The 21,663-nt window shown below is 40.4% G+C and overlaps 2 protein-coding genes across 3 annotated transcripts; both read right to left on the bottom strand.

Moving 5' to 3' along the window:
* Window positions 1–180: 180 nt before the first annotated feature.
* Window positions 181–4,749, bottom strand: tigarb (TP53 induced glycolysis regulatory phosphatase b). Of its 2 annotated transcripts, none has more exons than XM_073481200.1 (6): window positions 4,673–4,749; window positions 4,365–4,402; window positions 4,229–4,261; window positions 2,305–2,382; window positions 2,089–2,199; window positions 181–1,019 (listed from the first exon to the last, which is right to left on the bottom strand). In XM_073481200.1, coding segments are annotated over exons 1-6 (690 nt in total). In that variant the 5' UTR covers window positions 4,674–4,749; the 3' UTR covers window positions 181–590. The 2 variants fall into 2 exon arrangements, with proteins under 2 accessions (XP_073337301.1, XP_073337300.1); XM_073481199.1 differs by having other exon boundaries at window positions 4,140–4,261; window positions 4,673–4,743.
* An 840-nt stretch (window positions 4,750–5,589) lies between these two features.
* LOC141008735 (G1/S-specific cyclin-D2-like) lies at window positions 5,590–20,861 on the bottom strand. Its single transcript, XM_073481209.1, has 5 exons — window positions 19,230–20,861; window positions 18,122–18,337; window positions 14,603–14,762; window positions 11,574–11,722; window positions 5,590–8,435 (listed from the first exon to the last, which is right to left on the bottom strand). The coding sequence occupies exons 1-5, from the start codon at window positions 19,422–19,424 to the stop codon at window positions 8,271–8,273; spliced, it is 885 nt and encodes a 294-aa protein (XP_073337310.1). The 5' UTR covers window positions 19,425–20,861; the 3' UTR covers window positions 5,590–8,270.
* Between the last annotated feature and the right edge of the window lie 802 nt (window positions 20,862–21,663).

The raw sequence follows: 21,663 nt of genomic DNA on the forward strand, positions 1-21,663 counted from the left end.
CAAAACCAGAGAATCTGACATACTCCACTTGTGTTCCTATCAAGACCGCATGTGTGTGATTACTATAGTGATGACAGGAACATCAAATCTCCTCCAAGTACTGTATAAAAGCTTTGTATAGACAGTCCTTATATCCAGTTATATTTTGTTATGTGTAAATGTATAAAACTCAACACACAGTCAGTGTTTTCAGGTTGTATTGCACAAGTTAAATGAGCAGCACACAGGAGACACATCAACTTGAAAATGCCACATCTATCTACAGTGTTCAATAATACTTTAAATAGTTCTGACTTTGGTATAACATCATAAAATCAATAATAAAATAACCAATATTGAATGAAGTACAACAGTAGTGCTTAACTGGCCCACAGTCAGGAACATGATGAAGTGGTCTGACAATACAGTACTGCACAATTACTTTGTCAAACACAATTTACCATGTGTATTGTTGCATTCAGTTGCCTGTGGTAACTCTGAGGTCTGTGCCTTTTATTTCCCTTTATTGTTCATGATTGTGCCCGTCAGATACTGTGTACATATGCACACAAACAGTACTTAATGCATAAATCCCTTTCTTTCCCTATACACTATTCAGCAGCTGTGAGGTTTTCCAGGTGATCCTTCCTGTTGGTGAAGACGCAGCGAACAGCTGAGAGGACCGGGCTGGAGTCGGACCGGCTCAGAGTGAAAATGAAGCGACTGATGCCTGTGTTTGGACAGGGTGAAAACAGCTGCGACATCCTCACTCCTGCAGGCAGAGAGCACTCCAAGTCCTCTACGAGGTGCTTGACGGCTACTCGGATGTAAGCCCCATGGCTCACAGCCAGAACGTGGACCGGCACTCCCTGGAGACCGTCATCAGCTGACGCACCCAGAGCTGAGGCAGCAGCAGCAGTGTCGTTCGCAGAATCTTCAGCCTCTGATGATCCAGCAGAAGCGTCCGGTCTTGACCAACCGTGTTCATCCAGCATTTGCTTGAAAAGGACTTTGAGGAATTTTTTGAATCGTAGCCTCACCTGGAAGCAAAGTGACAGTGAACTAGAGCTAAGAAGTGAAAATCAAAAGGATTCCTTTTCCTTTTCTTTAAGCTGGCAATAGACATCTTTTTTTGCCTTAACTTAAAATCATGAAGTAAATAAGTTATAGAGGAAACTACCGTTTTGAGTGAGGAAATAATCACAGTGATCACAGCAGAAATAGGTACACATTGTCAATGTAGGCTTATATAACAGCCCAGTCCCAAAAATGTTAGCAGTTGACATGTCTGCAAAACACTGACGCATTCAAATTTGTACTTGTCACAGGTTTTGTGCAATATTGACATTGCTACAGTTGCAGGTGACAAGGCTGCCAAGCCAATGAAAGCTGTTCGAGTCTGTGTTTCAACATTTTTAAATGTGAAACTACTGGAGATCTTTAAGAAGACCTCGAGACAATTTCCAACCGTGTCAGTGGCAGCAAAAACGGGTGTTTTTAACGAGACCTCGGGACGTCTCCTGTCTTGTTTGTGGCTACCAAAGCAGGTATGGATGTTGTCCTAACCCTAACCAGAGCATAAAAAACAAAAAATATTTACTATTCAAGAAACGTTGGCTTGCAACATAAAGAAACATGTGTTTTAACTTCTGTGGTTTTGCAGAAATGTACTGTGCCATCATTAATCTAGGCAATAAGGCTGAATATAAAACTCTACAAATCAACTGAATCAACTAAAAATATTTATTGTCTTAAAGCTTAAAACAAGGCAGTTACTTATTTAATGACAGGCTGATATTATTGAGATACATCACTGTTATTCAACAATGTGCACATGCCAGATCTATTCATCTACATGAATTAGCTTCAGGGTTTTTCACATTACTATTTGTGAGTGTAATACTACACTACTATGACACTGACATTTTTAACAGTCATCAGTCCAGAAACTAAGTTTTTGAATGCATATATGCAAAATGGCCACTAGATGGCGATGTTGCACAAGCAAAACACTCTTGACCTTGACTTTCCATGTGGCTGATTTCAACTTATTTACTGGCATGGTACAATCAGTTTCCAAATGATGAATGCTGACTAAGTCTGACTCACCTGGTCTAAAGTTTCTCCCCCTGGAGGGGTGAAGTCACGACATGACTGACCGGCAGCGTTGGCCATGTTCTTCAGATCCTCTTTGGGACGTCCTTCGGCAACACCGAAACCCTGCATGAACAATGCAACCACAACGCAGAGCTCAGATAAGAAACTACTGCAGAAAATCATTTAAGGTTTAATATCTGGAAGTCATACAAAGACAACAGATCTTACCCTCTCTCTGAGTAACGGCTCCAAAACCATCTCCGTGCCAGAACAGTGAGTGTTGTTTCTCAGAATTATTTCAGCTGTCTGATGGAGGAAATGTATTCTGAAAATTACTGACTCAAAAGTAAGCGCCAAAAGTATCTGCCATGGTCAAACGAAAAACTCATTAATACTTTGTCAGCATCAGTGAGTCAAAGACCACAGAGACATGAATGTTCACACAACTATTTCATAACTGGAAGTCTTTAACATGCATCCTGTTTGTCAGTGGTTTTCTCCACAAGCAGGGGAAAAGTACAGTGAAGTTTACTGATTTGACAGAATTATTTGTTCCTGATGGGAAAGAAACAAGCAACACATATTCATGACTCAACAGATTCCCGTGTATACAATCATTGTTTAGAGATAAAGAGGTCTGAAGCTCTTAAGTCCAATCACAGAGTTTCCTTTGGCTCAAAACAGCAAAAGTTTCATTTGCCAGTGATTTCTTAAATTAAATGATGTCAGAAACTGGCACTTAGCAGCATAAAAAGTACCTCAAGGCCAAGTTGACATTAGTACTATTTTCAGTGTATGAGCACAAGATGAGTAGTGTACCATTACTGTAGCCCTAATATACTGTTTTACACACATCATCACACAGAGGTATGGCGGCAAATTATCGCACAAGCTTTGTTTAATATGTTAATGGTTAAAGGGAAAATGTGTTAAGTCTGGCTGGAAGACATCTGCCAGGTCTGGAATCATTTTACTAAAAAGGTCACTGATGTAAGCAGCCGATGACACAGAGACACGTCACTAGAAGAGAGTTGCCAGGAACACCATTGTTTTTCTATGGTACGCCATGTCTGGCGTGCGCTCCTGTCATGCACCACGTTTCGCATTTTTGCGAAGGCGTTTTTGATGTGGTCACATCAGAAGCGACGAGTAGCACAATGGTCTAGCTTTATTACTTTATTTTATTCATCAATGGTCAAGGTCATACACCCTATAAAAGATCTCTGTGCTGTCATCATCTTTATAAACCTGATAAATCATCCTGTTACGCAGCGTTACATACTTTTTCTTTATCCAAACCATTCAATCCTTACACAGAAATGAGTCCTGAAGGTTTTAATGGATAAAGCTGCAAATCCAAATCAAATCAAAGCAAAAACAAATCCAATAAAAAGACCAAAATCCACAACATATGTTAATCTGTCTTTCAATACTTTCTGACTTTCCTGTTGAAGTTGTAACTCTTTAAAATGGGTCACAAAAAGCCTAAAGTCTTAATAAATAAAGACAAAAACATTAAGGTCAACAGGAGATGATTATAGACCGCGTATACACCCAGAGGGTAAGTGAGAGGGAGCCAATCCATGAAGTGCTTCAGAACAAACTGTAAAGCTTACAAATGAACGTTCAAGGTTCATGGTAGTAAAAGAACACGTCACTCTCTAAGACTCATTGATGTGTTTTTTATTAGTTCCTGGACAACATTGGAGGAATAAGATCCGTCAGAGGATACGTATCAGTTCGTTGTTGGTTTTCGTGAGATTGTTTTGGCAATGAGAAAAGTATCAAATATCACCAGACTTATTGTTTGATATGCCAGCAGAACTACACAGACACAGCAACCGATCCACATGATCTGACAGTACAATAAACCACCTGTTTCAGACAATATGCAGGAGGCAGCAGGGCAGTGATTCTTCTGTCACTGTCACATAATCTGCGTGCGTGATGTCCAGACTGTAGACGACTTGTTATGGCCCAGCTGCCAGCTTCTCCTGTCAGGGTACTTCAGCCTCAGTGAAGCAACAACACTGACTAATTAAAAATGAATGAGTCTGTCTCACCTGTATGGCTCTCTGTAGGTTACTGACAATCGCATTGTTGAATGGGATGTCTCTGAGGTATTTTCCTACCGCCTCACCCTGCTGCGCACCTGTTTCTGACAGCAGCGTGTCCACACCTTGTCCTACACAAAACAGTACAATTAGTGTTAGTCATGTCTAATAATGTGTCCTGTGACATGTAAGGTTATTTTTAAGGACATGTTAAGGCAGACTTTAACAACGTACCTTGAAGCAGCTTTTGTCTGTTGTAGTCTGTTTCCCCACTGTGTGAAAATACAGCAATATCAGTGAATTAGCTTCACATCAACCATATCGATCTATGTTTACTGAAGACAACAAGCTCTGTCTTTAAATAAACAGCTCACTGAACAGACTGAACACGATGTTCACGTTAAGTTACTCGAGTCTCTCTGTTAACTCAACACATTCAGCCGCCATAGTTCACACAAACTGACAGGACACACTGTAAATGTACAATATAATCACACAATCGATATTATTAATCATTATCGAGCCTGGAAATAATCACTTACTGTCGTACGAGTGTTAAACTAAATGTAAACATTTTCAGCAGCGGCTCTCTCCGTGCTACTTCCTGGTTGAGCTGTTGATACGTAACGTAACCCTTTGCGTCATGACGCAAATCAAAACCGCATTGCAGAGCTACGTAAAGAAAAAATCCCCAATATTCACATTTTCTCTTGTAAATTTTGTTCATATTTATGGAAATTATACATTGAAATTGAGATAATTCCTCCCGTTTGAAATAACATTAGTTTATTACAGTAAAAAAGTAAATAAATCTTTAATATATGTGAAAACTCTTTATGTTTTAGTCACATTTAGCCCATATGTTATACATAAAAAACATGTTTTTAGCCTGATGTTTTGTCACTTTTATTAAAACATGTCTGGAAGAAAAGTTATTTAATTTAAACTAATTTCACGATTGAAATGACAAACTCAAATTTAAACCTGAATTACTTAAAATAAGTCAAAAAATATATTTACACTTATTAATTGGTAGAGGTAAAATTAAGGTTATTTAAAATGAAGAATCTGCAGTCCTAAGAATCTGTAGGCATATTATACTTTTAGATGAATTAGTCAGAATTTTTTTTTTGTCTTGAATTTTAAATAAGATTAACCATGAACTTTATGTGCATGTTTTTATTTTTATTTTATTTATTGCTTATATTTCATCAGAAAGTTATAATTTATGCATATATTCGTAACAGTTACAAACTAAAATGAAAAATTACTCTAGGTTTTTGAGATCCATCCCTGTATACTGATTTATAGTTTTAAGAGCTCTTTAATCGCTTGTCCATGTTTTCAGTGGTTCTGTCGCCCTCTGCTGGTAACAGAAAGGTAAAGCTCTCACAAAAGGCTCAGTCCATCTCAAAACACTTCTGCAGAGAGGCAGAGGAAGACAAATAAACCAGTCACATGATTTCAGCCAATTTATTGAGGAGAAATTGAGGTACACTGTGTGGTTGCACATGGGGGCAGTGGGAGAGGAGTTTTGAATCACAACCACACTAAACGACGATAAAACATTTCTCGTGGTTTGACCTTCGACTGATGGGTACCTCAAAAACAAACCAATAATCCACATTAATCCAATGAACTGATCGAAACATGCCAATGAAACTCCAAGTAGGAAAAAAATATTTTTTTTGTCTTTCCGATACATGTATAACATACGGCATAGGCTGTGTTTTTAACTTAGATATATGAAATAACCTATTTTAAAGTATAGGCACTTATAACTGCTCAGTGGAAGACATTTCTTGATTTAAAACAGAAGAGGCACCGTTCTTCTTCTCATCCAGACAGAAAAAAAAAAGTGAAACCCGTCCAACAAATTCAGAGTGAAAGTGTGATGTGAAGTTTGATGAGGTAATGCGAGATGCGCTCTCGCTCTATCCATCCAAATTAACCTGAGGTACACAAACATTACAAAGGAAGCAGCAAGAATACGATAGAATATAAAGATACAAATGAAACAATAAAAGAGTAAAATATGCTAAATCAAAAAAAGAACAAACAAGTACTTCCAGTCCCGCACCTAACTGTGTTACGTTCCCTCCAGTACACATACAGAGAAGCAAAGAAGACTTGTTACATATACAACATTTCATAATATAGCAGCACACAAGTGAATCACATAAGGCATCTTTGTGTAAGACTGGAAAAGAAAAAAGCTTCATAGCAGCAAGAGAATGATGTGTATAATCTAGTTTCTCACTTTGGAATTATCTCTCAAATTATACACAAAACATTTGAAAGCACAAACTTTTTTTTCTGTTTAAAGCATTTTTTGAAATAGCATTTGGCTTTTTTTGCACAACAGAACATGCATGAATACAATTTAGAAACTACATTTCTTGTTCTAAAATGTAATGAGGATTTCAAGCATTTCTGCTCATGGAGAAATTGGTTATATACAGTTAAACTTTCCCGCCATGTAAACCCCCCTACCTACCTATGGAGAAAACTCACAAGACCGTTTTAAAAACTTCAGTTCAGAAAGCAGTTTACATTAAAAAAAAAAAGCAAAACAAGAATATAGGACACAGTATGTGTGTAACTCTTTGAAAGAACTATTGGAAGGTTTTGGCTATGAATGAACAAAAATTCAAGTAAGGTTAAATAATAGACTGAATCAAAAACAAAAAAAAAAAAGTCTACAAGTGACTTGGCTTTCCTTAGTTTATATTCTATTACACTAGAACACCGATTATCCTACGTCTAGTCACCTGTCGGGGCGTAGCTTTCAAGACAACGTGCGTTACCCCGTGGGAATCCAGCCCAGAAAAAAAAAATCAAATAACTTAAAGAAAAAAAAAAAAAAGACCCTAACAACCCACTGAACTCTCCGCAACCACCATCCCCTTACCATGCTTAAGGAGTGTGTTTTTAAAAGTGCATCAATATGGTTCCAAGTCGCCCGCTCTCTAATAAAAATGGTAAAAATTGATAAACAGGAGAAACTGCAGCACAACCGAACTGTCACGAGGGATTCTTCGTCCTCCTGTGCAGAAACATTTTATAGCTTAAGTTAAACTTCCTCACTGTTTCGCTATCGTTCGTCGATCCAGACTCATCTAGTATTTCCCCGCTTTTCACATGCGTCTCTTTTCCAACAAAAACCTCACACGAAGCCCCTCGACTTTCATTCCTCTCCTACCTGGTAAAAACTTGCCAAATCTCCTTTTCCTCTGGTAACATGACTTGCAACCCGAACACTCTTAACCGCTCTCTTACATGTAGAGCAGGAACAGAACAATAATAATGTAGCCTCGCTGAAATATAATACATGTACATATCGTCCTATTAACATACTGTACTGGTCTGTGGACTTAGCAGTGAAATCAAGACCGTAGTAACTGACCTAACCATAGCCGCTGCTGCAGACCTCAAAGCCCCTCATGTCCGTCCGCTGTGAGCAGGCCCAGCCCACTCCTGGCCACCACTTTTCAGCATAAATACTAAGCAGTGCTACAGGTGCACAGTATGCTAGATAGAGAAAGGGAGCAGCTAGCTACAGTAGCGCTCCTCTGGCTGGATTATCACCTGGGTTTAAATGCCATGTACTGTATTATCAGCATTTCAAAATCACTACTAGAGGAATTTTCCTGCACGAACGAGTGCGGAAATCCCAGATAAAAACTGTGAATTGATAACTGCTCGCTAAAGATGATAAAAGAGTAATATAAGTAAATGTTAACTAAATATACATTTATCTATTTTTGCTAGGTTGTATCAAAAGAAATAACTATATTTTATATAATTATGCTGTTTTGCTTTTTCAAGTATGAAAATATATTCAGGTTTCCATTCTGGGAAACCTAAGGCACTATCAAGTTTTCAAGAATTTACCATTTTTTAAATAGCTTGTTTGATTACATGTGGCCCGTACAGAAGGTGAGAGTACACCCTAACCGGGTATGAATGGGGCAAAACAAAAGAGAAAAACTAGGAATTTCTTATACTAAAAGTTCATAGATTGTCACACCATCACTCGTGTGGTGACTTGACGTAGATACAGGCAGCTCACGGCCCCTCGCTCTCGTTAGTTCATTGGTAGACAGTCATGAGCTGTGTGAGTCGGGCGGTGGGGGGAGTTCATAAGTTGACGTCCCGTACATCTGTGGGGGTGCTGGACTGGTCCTGCTGCTCCCTCGCCTTGTTGCCTGCGCTGACCCCGGTCTCCTGCCGGTACTGCTGGCCCTGCTGCAGGCTGGCGGCCAGCACACGCTCTATTTGCTCTTGGCACGCCCTCAAACAATCCTGGAACAAAAGAGTCGGACGTTGTTAGGAATACACACACACACCTCAGTCACACCTTTGTTAGTGTTTGAAAGCTTTAAGACAGGCGAGCTATTTACGCACCATTGAAGCGACAGTCAAGGTTAACTTTTGCATCATGATTGTCTGTCCTTACTCAGTGATGGGGTGTGAAGTACATTTAATCAAGTACTGTACTTGTACTTGTACTTCAGTACAACTTTGAGGTATTTGTACTTTACTTGGGTATTTCCATCTTCCGCTTCCCTACATTTAGTTGATAACTTTACTTTCTAGTTTGCATGACATGCTGAAGATCGGATCTGACAAGAAGACTGATAATTGACCCAAAGTAACCAAAAGTCAGACTTGATTTAAAGATATCGTATATTGAAATATTACTTTGCTAAAAGTGAACATCACCCATATTAATACTACTTGAGATAAGTCTTTAAGTATCTGATATCAAATGTGCTTAAGTACAAAGTAAAAGTAGTTTGTACATAGATTTACTTGTATGTTTATACTGTATACTATGAATCGATTATTAAACTCGAATAATTAAACTATAATTCAGTCTATTTACATTTAAGTTGTGTTTGTGACTTTTTCATTTAAAGTCTGAGTATGCCTGACTGAAAATACTAATATTTTTAGTATTTTTAATGGTCTACACGACAGACGTAAATGAGATATCACGTGAAACGACACATCATTGCGGCTGGTTTTCTCAGCTCGTCTCTACACAGGCACAAATGAAGTAATATTACTATAAATCAAACACGCCGATCAATGTGCAGACACTAGCGTGCAAAAATCGGCCATTTTTTGGCACATCTGATGTGTACGTTGTTTAACAGCTTTGGTCACATGCATGGCATACCAGCAGGGAATTATGTGTTTTGAGGTAGGTGGTCCCGTCTGCATCATGACCAGAACAATGGGTACCAGCACACTCCAATACCAACAACGTGGTGCAGCGAGCTAACATGGTGGGCACAGGAGTCGGGTCTGACACGAGACCTGTGCATGTCTGAGATATGAACCCAGGGGGGAATGTGTAGGGGGACAAGGCTCCCAAAAAAGCTCTGCGGTTTATCAGGGGACAGATAAGCAGATCTGAAGCTCTGGAATCCCCTCCTCCGCCACCCCTTGGGTTTACAGCACGGTCAGTCCCATGTGGAGGTCTAAAGGAAATGGCTTTGACCTACTGAACCCTGACCCTCTGAGTTTGGGTGTAAAACAGAATATAGGACAGTGGGACCGGATGTTTTTGGACAACTTCTCTTGTGAAAGGCGATCCTCTCTCTCTCGGTCTCCGTCTCTCTGCAGGTCTGTGTGGAAAATGTGGGAGGTCTGCCTCACTGAGCCGACTGCAGGACTCTTAAAAGAATGAACCGAGGCTCGCAAAGAGGCCAACAACATTCCTTTGAAATGTACGGATAATTGGAACCCGATGGGCTGCAGTCGGAGCGCCTGTTGTGACGGCTGGGTTGCGGGGCCCTCGTCGCCGTGGCAACGTGACCACAAGCTAAAGAGGCAACCGTGTTGTTCCTGTGGCCCATTGGCTGTGGCCTTTTTGTATTTCTAGGCATCTGAACTGGTCCTCTGGAGTAACAATGACTCATTGTGACAATAAAAGCCCACACTGGAATAAATCTGGTATAAGTAGTATTTTTTTAACTGAGTTTAAGTGATGTCAAATTGTGCATAATTGTTTGTTTTTGTCTGCCGTGACTTGTCTGATCTATTATATTTCATGAGTTATTCACATTTAATTCCAGCTCGCCATAGAAATCCATTGTTTTTATATCTCAGCCAGGGTTTACAGAACAAAACGCTCAGTATTACACTGACAGACTACACATAATTTCATCAAGATGACATTTACAGTCACCAAGTCTTTTGAGGCCAATTCTCTCCCATTGAATATAATCGGTAACCTGTATACAGTACAAACTTCACTGATATGTCAAAATGCTCAACTGTCTATAATCTTAGTATGATGACATTTGTAGTTTAAGAATTGTTTCGAGGTTATATTCTTAATACGTTAAAGTCAATGCAGACCCATTCACTCCCCATGAATGTATACCAAAGCAACCGTATACAATAGAAAGTCAATTTTGATATTAAAATGCTTATTGTTGCACACTGATAAACTGTACAAAAGCTCATTATGATTGCATGAACTTTTAATGTCTCAAATTATGCACTGATGTTTATGGAGGCCCATTCACTCCCATTGACTTTACAACTCGACACCTGTATACAGTACAAAATCCACTGATATAACAACTGTATATAATCTAAATATAATGATATTTATACCTCAGGGATTGTTTATGGTTATGATGGCATGTGCAGTTTTTGACTTATGACTTATGTATTACATTCAAGTCTATGGAGACCCATACACTCCCATTGTATTTATCATTTGGCCCTTGTACATAGTACACACTCCAGTGATATTTCAAAATGCTCTGTAGTGTTTATCAATCAACTGCACATAATCACAATAAGATAAAATTTATACTTTTGAGTTTGAGTTATATGCAGTGATGCATTCAATCCTAAGGTTTAAGTATTTTAAAGCTCCATTCAGTCCCACTGAATACAGTATTCAGGCCATACATTAAAGCCGATGGGTTCTCATATGCTAATAAAGTCATCAGAAAGTGTCGGTCTGCAGGTTTTTCTGACAGCTTGAATAACTTTCTCTTGCTTCATTGGCCTTTGCTCTGGAAAAGACTCTCCTCGACTTCATTACGAACATATTCCTCCACCAGGAGGGGCACACAGCTAAGGGGGGGAGCCATGCAAAGAAATTGCATGTGTCCTACCACAAGAATGTGGGCTCTGAGTTTTAAGAAGACATTCCCTCTGCCGCTGCTCTTTATAGCAGCAGTCTGGCTCCACAGCCAAGAGCCAAAAGCTCGCTCTCCCTCACTCTCTCCATGAAAAGTAAATAGCTTCAATCTGCCACTACTGAAGTCATCACTGTTGTTTACTAAAGGGCCTTTTATGCTGCTGTCGTGAGATGTTGCAATGATTATTATTAACAATGCATTGTTGTGTAGCACTAAAACTATTGAGTAATTACTTCTGGCAGGTCTAAATTTCCCTCACTGTTGTACTCACCACCTCTGTGTTGGTGATTTTGGCCAGCAGGTCTGTCAGGTTGTCTCGACTCAGCCTCTGGTCAGTGTGGTCCAGCTGCAGGCCGCAGACAGCAGCTCCCATGCTGCCAGTGGCGATCATGGAAGGGGGGTTCATGGCAAGGCGGTCATCTGGTGAGGAGGAGTATTAAATGTACAATTAGTCAAGCAGCAGCTTTAGGCAATAATGGCAGACGGGAAACACATTTGTGGCTGTGACACTAAAATCAGCCCAGAGGAAGTATGAGAGGTGCAAACACCTGAATCATCTCCAACACGCAACGCTCCACCACAGCTGAATCTTACTTTCCCACAGTCTGAATTTCAACAGACAGAGCAGCGTGGTGTAACCTGTGTGGTTTCCTTCATAGAAACTTCAGCTCTGATTAGAAAAGCAGAGTAGGAATCCTCCTACTCGCTGCGCAATGAGTTCCAGCAGGAACGACTCCCTCCGGTACATATCCAAGTCTAAAGGCTTAAGTGACAACAGGCCTGGATGGAGGAGGCGGAAGAGGAGGCAGCCATGGAGAGTACACCTCTGCAAGTATTGAGCTGGGGCTGCTTTTGAACAGCTCACGATGTGGCTGTGAATTTAACCTTCCTCCAGCTCTCGACTTGATGGTTGTTTTCATTTTATGGAAAAACCCTGAAGCTGTAATCACAAAGTAGCTTATGTGAACGTTACGAGTCTCCGTAAATGGCTTTAAACGTTCCTGAGCCTTTTACAGAGACACTCAGTGAACTTCCGAGATAAGAGAAGGGGCGTGGTTGGCCCCATTCCAATGACTGACATGTTTCATGAATGAACTTATTCAGTATGTCTACAATGATCGGTGTCTGACAGGTGAGACGTCTGTGTCAACAAATGTGAAGTATTCATAAATACACAAGGGCATGTGGAACAAATAAAGATAGCTGGCTAGATAGCTAGATGGATAGATACTTGTGACTGCATTTTTTTCCCAGTTGACCGAACAAATCTACTAATTAATATTTATTTATTCATTTACAGCTGCTAGGGAGTATTTTATGTTGAATTAAGGGTCCCATGTGTAGGATTTAGTGGCATCTAGCAGTGAGGTTGCAGACCACAAACAACCGAACACCCCTCCCCGACATAATTCTGAATATTATATTATATTTATTTATGCCCCTGGATCCTACGCACACAATTCAGTGAAGACGATAATAATAAGCACTGCAAACTACATCGAATCGTCTCCAGTGTTTAGCTTCGTGAGAACTGCTTTTTCATGTTTTGCACACCATCAAAACACGACTTAAAAAGTTAATTTACTGCATCTCAAACGCCGACACTTGAGCCACATTAGTCTCCACAGCGCTCTCATCAGTGCTGGAGAAATGTTTTGTTCTCGTTCTTGTTTAGGGGAGAAAAATGGCTTGTTTGCATCTCTTTAAATCAATCACAATCGTCTTGGGCCACGCTAAACCTAGGATGAAGTGCCCCTGCCTGCAAAATAGTGTTTTGCACATGAGGATGGCATTAAAACAGACAAAATAAATGATAACAGCTGCTAGCTTGGTTAGGTTTGTACCATTAGTGACCAGGTTAGTGTCAGAGTAGCATGCCAATTTCAGCATATAGGTTGCTATCTTGTGGGTTTTTGCTGTTTTACAGAGGGACGGGGGTTTTGAAAACAACGAACTCAGCCTGTTAGAAGAAACTTAAGTGTTGGGATGTTCCCAACCCCTGGTGGTTTTTCCACTATTACAATACACAGGCTTCTTCCGGTCTCAGCACATGGATATGACCAACAGTAATCCTAAAAAGGCAGAGACTTGGCACACTTGTTATGTGCTGTACAAGTCCAACCCAGCACATAGTCCTAGCCCAGTGCAAACCAGCCGTGGTGGCCTGATCGCTTTGATTAAACCCCGGGGAGTAGCCTGCCTCACTACGCCCATCTTCTCCTCCAGGGGCCAGCTGTCCATAGGAGGAGCTCCTCCATCATAAGAATAACATCTCAACTCCATATAAAACTCCAAACATTTACATTACAGCACAACCACAGCAGGCCTCTCTTTTTTCCCACTGCGGCTGCTTTGTGCTTGGTTATAACCAGCTGCTTATGAATAGCAGAGGCGACCACTGAACACACCCAATTATAAAAAAAAAAAAGGAAAAAAAAGTGTGACACTAAAATTGTGCTAAACGGGGCATGAAAGTCATTGAAGGAGCCTATGGTTCCAATAACTAAGTCTAGTAAACAAGTGCTCATTGGCCGGATGTCACCACATTGACGTTTGGGAGGAATTTCACTGCAGTTAAATGTCCTTCTTTGTATTATTTCCATCATTGAATTAGTTGAAAGGAGGTAGCAGATGAAAGGCAGTCTTGTGACAGCGGAGTGCTGTACATCATGTGTATTAGGTGATCCTGCGGTAGTGTTTCTGTGCAGGATATGAAAATATTAGAGGGATTCCTAGTATAGGCAAAGGAATGCCATGAAAATTCACCTCAGGAGAGGCCTAAGGGGACATCTGAGTTTGTGCTTCTCCAGAGCCTCCAGTTTATTTTGGACATGAGGCCGGGGACGGGAGGAGGACGGAAGATCACTGCTGGATCGTTGCCCTTACTTTTTAAACCTGGAAGCTTCCCCGTCAACAAACAATACAGGGCGAGGAGAACAGGAGTTTAGCTGCACCTGAGTCATACAGCACATTGTGTGTATGCTGAATACAATCACTATCATTAACCGTGTGCGTGGCTTATCCAAACACTGATAGGCGTTTTCCCAGGAACTCAAGAGACATTTGGAAATGACAACTTTAAGCAGCTTTTAGCAGCTGTGAAGAAAAGCCCAGGCTGTGCAGAGACTAGAAAGTGGATAAGGCAGCCAGAGGAGTATGCGGAAAGAAGAAAGAGGTCACAGATGACTCACGATGGGAGAATGTTTGTGTGTGTGGGAATATTCTGGTGGATGTGGGAATAACAAGGCAGCAAAGTGAGCGTGCAAACGAGTAAGAAGAGGCACATGAAATGACACGCACCTGTGGCACAGAGGGCAATGAATGTCTGCGTGTGTTTGCGAACCATCGCCAGCTTGTCTTTGGGAAGGGGCAGCCTGCGTATAATGTGATCTATAAAATCATTTGGGATGACTGAGGCCATGTTCCACTTCAACTTCCCCAGCACGACCAGTTCCCAGTCCTAAAAGATAGAGAAAAAAAAGTGTCAGTCAGTTCAAATTCAGTTTCCTGGCAGAATCTACTTAGTCAGAGGGTTAAATGGCGTGCTGCCATGCCTCCATTGACCGTGAAAAAGATCACAGTCCGTCCCTATTCCCAGAGGAAATGGCTCTGTAAGAAGAGTAACATTTCTCCACTTTATCTCTCCTCGCTGTATCTTATTATCTGCATGCCTTTCTCATTCCTCGCATCCTTTGTATTCATATCGCCGGCATGTGACAAGCTTTGCCCTGCTTAGAGGCCCTGCCAATGAGACAGCTAGCCCCTTCCTTCCTGTCACAAGCCTCACACAGCTACAATGAGTTTGCACTCCACAGGCAGCAGCAGCAGCAGCAGCAGCACAGAGCTGACTCTTCATATAGTCATGAAAGGTGCACGCCTTTCATGATTTAATTTCCTGTGTGTTGCGTCAATCTTAACAATTCACCAATTCACCGATGGTTTAATGTTTTTCCTGTTTGGCTTTCAGTATTTTGAGTAAGGGAAGCAGTGAGGAAGTGAGGAGAATGAACAAATCCACAAGAAATCAATGTTTAAAAGGTGTGTCTGCACACAAGAAAGCTATAACTGATGTAAAAATGTGTACAAATACATAAACACCTCTGACTAATCAAAATCACACAGGCCTCCAAAAATCTAAGCACAAAATTTGGTAAGAAAATGAGACAGAATGAGCTATCTTTGTCATTACCAGAACCAATACAACTCTCCATGGAGACATTTTGTACTCGAGCAACAAAAACACCTTTTTAAGGTTTCTCAGATCTCCATTCGTCGTGCTATGCCAATTTAAGGATCAGATTCTCTTTAGACCTCATAACTAAACACAAGAGACTTGTGAACACACTGTGCTGCATTTCAAAACTAGGCACACAATCACAAATCTGTCCATAATAAAAGGGACTGCTGCAGTGAAGCGTCAGAGCTGGTCTGTAAAGATTTGCAGCATTTCCTGTCATTTCTCGTCTTGGTTCCCCCATCAAGTCAGTCAGCCGTTGTCAATCAAGATGTCTGCCATATGCAGCACCATTACACGACTGAGTTAACTTTTATACTTGTATTTCCAATAAAGGTCCCATTTTGAGGGATTTCAATGTCTTTTTTGGATTATAAGGTGCTTTTAAGTATCAAAACGCGCAATCCATAGAGAAGTGAACCTTGAAACGAGGGGTCTGGACTTCCGTATGGTTGTGATGTCACAATTATAAAGTCACCACCCTCAGCCACGCACCCAGCATGTCCACGTCAGAGCCTTTGAGTAGAGAGTCGCGACAAGGGAAGTTCAAAAATGCTGATTGTCATGTGATTCACTTAGACCTGAGATAGTTCCAGGAAGTTTTTGAACATGTGAATATATAAAGACGAACAGCAATTTTTTTGTTTATTGCGCTGCTTGTATTCACGGCCAACTTCCAGAAACTATTGAGAGGCTCAACAATCCGCCATTGCTGTGAAAAAATGGTCCATTGGAGTGAACAGAGACAACGTGACTCTCTCTACTCAAGGGCTCAGGACCAGGGTTTTTCAGCAGAGCTGATGAGGAAACACAGCGGGCAGTGCCTGCTCAGGCCTGTAAGAGTTGACCAATCAGAGAAGAATGGGCTTTTTGGGAAGGGGGCCTTAAAGAGCCAGCAGCTAAAATCGGAGACTTCAGACAGCGGGTGAATAGAGGTGGTGCAGCAACAGACACTGGGAGAAAAATCATGTGTTTTTTGAGCATTAAAGCATTTTAAAGTTTTCTAGTAGACACCCAAAATACTTTAATTTGTACTTAAATGTAGCAAAAACAAGAACTCTGATGAATAAATGCTGACGAATTTATGGAGATGATTCACCTGAAAAGCAAAATTAGTAACAAAACCACAAAGCCGGCAGGGACAGGCCCCCCCCCTCCCGTCACCAAACACCTATCTATTACATAACATGCGAGCCATCATTTACATATAAGCGAGTTTCCTGTATAAAACCTTCCACACACGCCTGTATTCAACCTATTTAAGGTCGTGAGGAGACTGTTGACAGTGAGATGAGCAGGGCGGAGGTTTCGCTGTCGGTGCGCTCACTTCCTGGACAGCTGCCCCGACACCCCTGCCTCCACCCTCTTCAACTTCTCTCTTCCAGCTGAAGCAGCGGCAGCCAGCAGAGTGTTCATTACAAGGAAGAGCTGCAGCATCTTTCCCCGGCTCTTGCTGCCTTCTCTGTGCATCCTGTCAGGATATCCAGGAATCTGGAGTCTTACGACAATATGGAGCATCAAATGGGACGAATGTCATTTCCCTCAACAGCTGCAGGCAACACAGGAGGATGTATAGAGAGCTTGTGGAGCTGATTGGTTGAAATGAGAAGACGGTCGAACCACAAACTGTAAAATGGTCTTCAACTTAATTAATGAATTGATTTATGGATGAGTCGATCGTTGAAATAGTTTTTAAGCATTGGAATGGAGGATTTGTTGCTTTTATTCAGGGCTGCAACTAATGATTATTCTCTCAATCATTTTGTAGACAAAATTGTCAAAAAGTTATGTGTGTAAGCAGCTATTTTGCTTTATTATACAGGGGATCAACTACTCGATTCAGCTTTCACTTCTCTTCATCTTAGCACTGTGACCTGGATATCTCAGAATCATGGAAACTAAGCAAACTTTCTTCCGATGCGGACCTAATAATACAGCAGAAAGCTCCAGAACAAGGTTTTATGCAGGCCTTGAGTGACTGACTCAAACTGTTTGGTTTTTGGACTGTTGGTTGAACAAAACAAGCGATCTGAAGATGTCAACTTTTGGCTTTTTGGACATTTTTCATCAAACATATGAACTGAGAAACTAAATTAATGTGAATGTGATGAAAATAGTCATAAGTTGCAGCCGAAACATGCTCTCAAAAACAACAGCTTAAAGTCTGTGCGTTGATTGCTCCACCCGGGCTTTAATTTTGTTTAAAAAGTTGGTCAGACAGAATTAAAAGTATTCTTGTAAAACCAATAAAGAGATATACTGTACTCCACTTGTTGAATACTCATATGAACGTGGAGAAATTCAAGAGTATTCTGGCTGCTTTTTTTTTTTTTTTAATCCTATACTGGATACTTCAAGATATCCAAGTTCTATACTGCATAAGTGGCACTAGATGGCATCACACGCCTCTCCGGCCCACATGGCTCCAAAGAAAGGATGTGCCTGTATTGTGCACAGCTCCACTTATAAGGAAAATGGGATACTTCCTGTGAAACCAATATAGCTATTAGCATTATAAAAGCATCCCAAAATGTGACTCTGCATGTTTACGCTCTTGTGAATGAATGGGGCTTTTGAGATCTTACCAGCAGTTCCCGTGGTGCGATGGAGTTGTCTGTGTACATGCAAAGTTTTTCTGCTGATAGCGGCCTGCAGTCCTTTAACTTGGAGGCCAGGAAAACGCACACGGCTCCCAGAAGTTGCAAATAACTCTTTCTCGTGGGCACCACTGCTAAAAATCTGTCCAAATAATTAATGGCTAAAGGGAAGACGTCTTCATTGCTGTGCTCCTCTTCACACACCTAAAAATGAGACAGAAAAGGAAAAGAAAACACATATTAGATATACATATTTATGCAAAGAAAATGAAAAAAAAAAAAAAGTTATATATGTTTTAAAGCAGAAAAGCAGTTAAAAGATGGGGGTGGTTTGGCTGTGGTTTTCAAATACTGGTGTTGTCTTCAGGTTAAAAGGTTAAATCCCTAATTTTCATATCTCTTTTCTCAGTAAAAGCCTGCAAAGTCAGGGCAAGGCATAAACAAATTAGTTCATAGGAAGTCGTTCAGTTAAACCCGTCGCCATTCAACTCAACTCCTCTTCCTTGTTGGGGCTTGTCGTCTTTAAAAAAATATTTTAAAATAAACACATATCACTTAGGAGCTTTGAAACGTGTGCACAATGTGTAAAAGATGTGTTATAACAGTTTCCGACGGTAATAAAGAAGGATATCTCGCCAACAGGGAGTGTTTTTATCCACTAAAATGAAAGTGGCTTTGCAAGCACGTTGCCTCACCAGGGACAACGAGTTGAGTCGCTTTAGAAAATTAATATAAATTAGTATAAAGGAGAAATATCGGGTTTTCGATCACGTAAATTAAGATTAACCCCCCTACTGACGCGTGAGCTAGCTAGTTAGCAAGAAACACCAACTTTTTAGCTTAAAACCAATGTAAATATCAAGCTAGGCTATTTCTTTTGAAGCTGAAACTTTCTTCGTGCTGGAATTTCCGACTCTCCCACGCCTTTTGGTGAGTCATTCTCATTCAATTGTCAAATAGGTCAACATCCACGATAACTGCCTCTTAGCTAAAGCACAGCTAAAAAAAAAAAATTAGCGTGTAAACATGCATAAAAAAACCTCATTAGCTAAAGCAGTTAGGTTAGCCCATCATCAATGCAGAAATGCCCACAAACCTCGTGCATCCAACCTGCAACCATTCGTCTCATATAAGGCTGAATATCCTTCTGGACCCGCTGGAAATATGAGCATTGAGGTAAAAACCTTTCCTCAACTGTTAATAAACTTTGCAACACTCTGTCATCATAGAGGATGTTTGGGTCAGGCTGGGCTCTCACGGCTATGTCCGACTCCAGGCAATAAAGCTCCATGACTCGGCCCCCTTCTCCCCCTCCTCTCCTGGCTTTTTTTTCTTTTTTTTTTCTTGGCTAAATAATAACTAAAATAAAAAATAAATATTGTCACAATGTTGTCGACTGCGGACAGGAGGAGGAGAAGTGCCCAGGATGAAGCATGAGGCTGAGACTGCTGGGTTTGCTCCAGTCGTGCTGCCTCTCAGTTTGCTTCTTCCTCTACGCTCCCTTTGGTCGGCGTCAACGCGGAGGCAGCGAAGAAGACGACATCCGGTTCCAGCTTTCAGAATAAGAGCCGCAGAGGCGCAGAGCGTTCTCCTCTGCGCGCCGCTCTTCTAGGAACTCTTTCCACGACTTCCGGTCTCGTTCTCCAGCCTTTATCCGCTCCACTGTCTAAACAATAGAGGCAGACACGCGGACCATGACGTAGGCCCCATATGCTCCACAAGTGGTTTTAGACTATAACTTACATTTGTGGTGCTTTTAGGTGAAACATAGGATAAAAACAACAGTAATCTTCTAACAAGAATCAGGTTTATTGCCAAGTAGGTTTTTGATATACAAGGAATTTTCTTCAGTGTTTTGGCACAGAAAGTAAGAGAAAGGAAAAAGAAAAGGCAAGTACTATAAAAGTCAATAATCACAAATAGAAAATGGGAAAAAATGACAATAAAAACATGAAAATGTTTGATGTAATAACATGTTTACATATCTTTAAGGCATACATTACATATATGAGAACTTTTGGGGGGTAGAAATCAAAGGACACAGCTCGTTTGTGCATAATAACAATAATGTTAATCATCATAATCATAATAACAATAATCATCAGCACCAGCATTATCATAATTTATAGAAATATAAAACATTAAATCAACATTTACAACAACTAAATTATAAATTAGTTTTATTTCTTTTCAAAGTATCTATTGAGTATTGTTTTTTATTTCACAAACCAAAAAATAAAACACATAAAACATAAATCATATGAGATTTACATGTCAGCAACTGTCCAAAGGGTTTTCACTTTTTGCCTTGTTCATTATTCATCACTCAAATTAATTTCATTATTATGCTTTCTGTGATTACTTAATTTAATCTAACTTCATGTCATTTCAAAACTTAACAAACTTATAGTGTGCATTTTTATTTCATAATCCTTCAAGCTACTATTTTCTCATGCAAAGGTCTGTAGGATGGGATGAGGAAGGATCGGTTCAGGGACATGTATATGGGCTGATAACTGAAAATGAAAAAACTGACTGTTTCACATTTCTACTATAATTGAATCATCATTTTGTTCCAATAGAATAAAAAAAATAGACAGCTAATATTAGATCCAAACAAGGAAGAACAAAAAGCAGCATTATTAAAAAGTTGCATAATGTCCACAAAAATGCGAGGAAACTAATCAATTTAATCACATGTACTGATCAGAACATAATGAACATGAGATGCATTTAGGCTAGTTATCTCCTGCTAGCTTAGCATTGAGGTTAATTGTTAGGCTACTCAGTTTGAATTTGATTGTGTCTCTAACTGAAAATGCCGCAGAAACATCTCAGTCAACTAACGTCTCCCGCTTAGCACTGGCTTCTTGTCATGTCTTTACAGCTGCAAATTAGCATTTTTCTGTTCAACATTAAAACCTGTTCCTCCTTGACCTTCCTGTCATTTTGAACAGCTGAAGATAAATTAACTCACAAGACAACCTACAATAACTGTGGGTGACTATTTGAAGGTGCCTGTTGTGGAATAGTTTACTTAAATTAACTTGAACAGCAACAATTTAGCCGGGGGGATAGCTGGCTAACTAGCAGATGTATCCTAGCTTTTTTTCACTTTCTTTAACGTTGCTAGATGGGCCGTTTTTCGACATTTTCATTAACTTCTCAGGGAGTAATGCACAGAGCTTGATGGGAAAATATCTGGCCTATTTAGGAAGATCTGATGGGCTTAAATTGTGGTTGGATTAGTCTTGAATTAAAGGGCCTTGACGGAGATATGCGCTCTTCTGAGTGTCATTCTAGTTGTCACCATCTAACACTGTGTGATTACTTCAAGTAAGTGGCCTCTCTGAAACCACTGGTGTTTTTAATCAGGTCACAGTCTTGCCACATGAGCTGGGACACAGTGTGATGTTGCACACATCCTTATGGCGAAGGGTGTGGACGGCATGTTGATCCCATTCCAGGGAAAACTTTTCCGTAAAGGAAGTCCTTTGGCATTGGTGGCATGCCAAAGGATGAAAGTATAA

This window comes from Pagrus major, chromosome 14 (assembly GCF_040436345.1).
Source record: "Pagrus major chromosome 14, Pma_NU_1.0".
Taxonomy (NCBI): domain Eukaryota; kingdom Metazoa; phylum Chordata; class Actinopteri; order Spariformes; family Sparidae; genus Pagrus; species Pagrus major.

What these genes read in the sequence shown, in the direction of transcription:
- tigarb (XM_073481199.1), bottom strand. Translation starts at nt 4,704, where the DNA reads ATGTTTACATTTAGTTTAACACTCGTACGACA. An exon ending in ACCTACAGAGAGCCATACAG is followed by an intron (nt 2,383 to 4,139) that starts GTGAGACAGACT and finishes TTCCTCCATCAG; the next exon opens with ACAGCTGAAATAATTCTGAG. An exon ending in GGGGAGAAACTTTAGACCAG is followed by an intron (nt 1,020 to 2,088) that starts GTGAGTCAGACT and finishes CTTTGCTTCCAG; the next exon opens with GTGAGGCTACGATTCAAAAA.
- LOC141008735 (XM_073481209.1), bottom strand. Translation starts at nt 19,424, where the DNA reads ATGGAGCTTTATTGCCTGGAGTCGGACATAGCCGTGAGAGCCCAGCCT. An exon ending in TTGCAGGTTGGATGCACGAG is followed by an intron (nt 18,338 to 19,229) that starts GTTTGTGGGCAT and finishes TCTCATTTTTAG; the next exon opens with GTGTGTGAAGAGGAGCACAG. An exon ending in AAATCACCAACACAGAGGTG is followed by an intron (nt 8,436 to 11,573) that starts GTGAGTACAACA and finishes CTTTTGTTCCAG; the next exon opens with GATTGTTTGAGGGCGTGCCA.